The 885-nt window shown below is 63.6% G+C and overlaps 1 protein-coding gene across 1 annotated transcript in view; it reads left to right on the plus strand.

Moving 5' to 3' along the window:
- Nucleotides 1-885, plus strand: part of PTSG_13046 (uncharacterized protein) — a gene marked incomplete at both ends in the record, with an annotated part of 7,981 nt that overhangs the window by 3,138 nt on the left and 3,958 nt on the right. Inside the window, one exon of the mRNA XM_004988757.1 lies at nucleotides 11-846. Coding sequence (XP_004988814.1) covers nucleotides 11-846 — 836 coding nt within the window. The remainder of the gene's footprint in view (nucleotides 1-10; nucleotides 847-885) is intronic.

Raw genomic sequence — 885 nt, forward strand, 5'->3', positions numbered from 1 at the left:
GGTTGCCAAGGGCTACTCCCAGGTCCAAGGTGTCAACTACACGGACACCTTTGCTCCGACGGCCACCATCGCAGCCATCCGCACCATGCTCGCCATGGCCGTCGCGCGTGGCATGGACATCCAGCAGATGGACGTCAACACGGCGTTCCTCAACGCGCCCGTGGATCACGAGATCTACGTCCAGCCACCGGCCGTCGACGGCATCTTCTCGCCGAATACGGTCCTGCGCCTCAAGCGCGGGCTGTATGGGCTGAAGCAGAGCCCGCGCCTGTGGAACCACACGCTGGACGCCTGGATGCGCGAGCAGGACTTCGTCGCCACAGCCACGGACGCCTGCATCTACCGCCGCACCTGCAAGGGTGGCAAGGTGATGTGGGTTGCCGTCTACGTGGACGACCTGCTCATCTTCGCCGACAGCGACAGCGACATGGCCGCGTTCAAGAAGGCCATCTCCAAGCGCTTCAAGATGAAGGACCTGGGCAGCCCAGACATTTGTCTCGGCATCAAGGTGCAGCACGACCGCAAGGCCAGGACCGTCACCATGAGCCAGGAGCACTACCTGCGCAGCGTGCTGGAGACCTTCGGCATGGCTGACTGCAAGCCTGTCGGCACGCCGCTCTGCACAGGCTACGTCGACAAGCCAGCCGACAAGGAGGAGCCACTCCCGGACGTGCCGTTCCGCGAGCTGCTTGGCTCCCTCCTCTATGCTGCGACGATGACGCGCCCAGACATCTCGGCGGCTGTCTCCATCCTGTCTCGCCGCATGCAGCACTTCGGCATGGACCACTGGAAGGCTGCCAAGCACCTTCTTCGCTACATCAAGGGCACCTTGTCCTACACCATCAAGTACGCCGCCACTGGCGACACCGGCAACGGCAGCACTGC

This window comes from Salpingoeca rosetta (genome assembly GCF_000188695.1).
Source record: "Salpingoeca rosetta unplaced genomic scaffold supercont1.33, whole genome shotgun sequence".
Lineage (NCBI taxonomy): Eukaryota > Choanoflagellata > Craspedida > Salpingoecidae > Salpingoeca > Salpingoeca rosetta.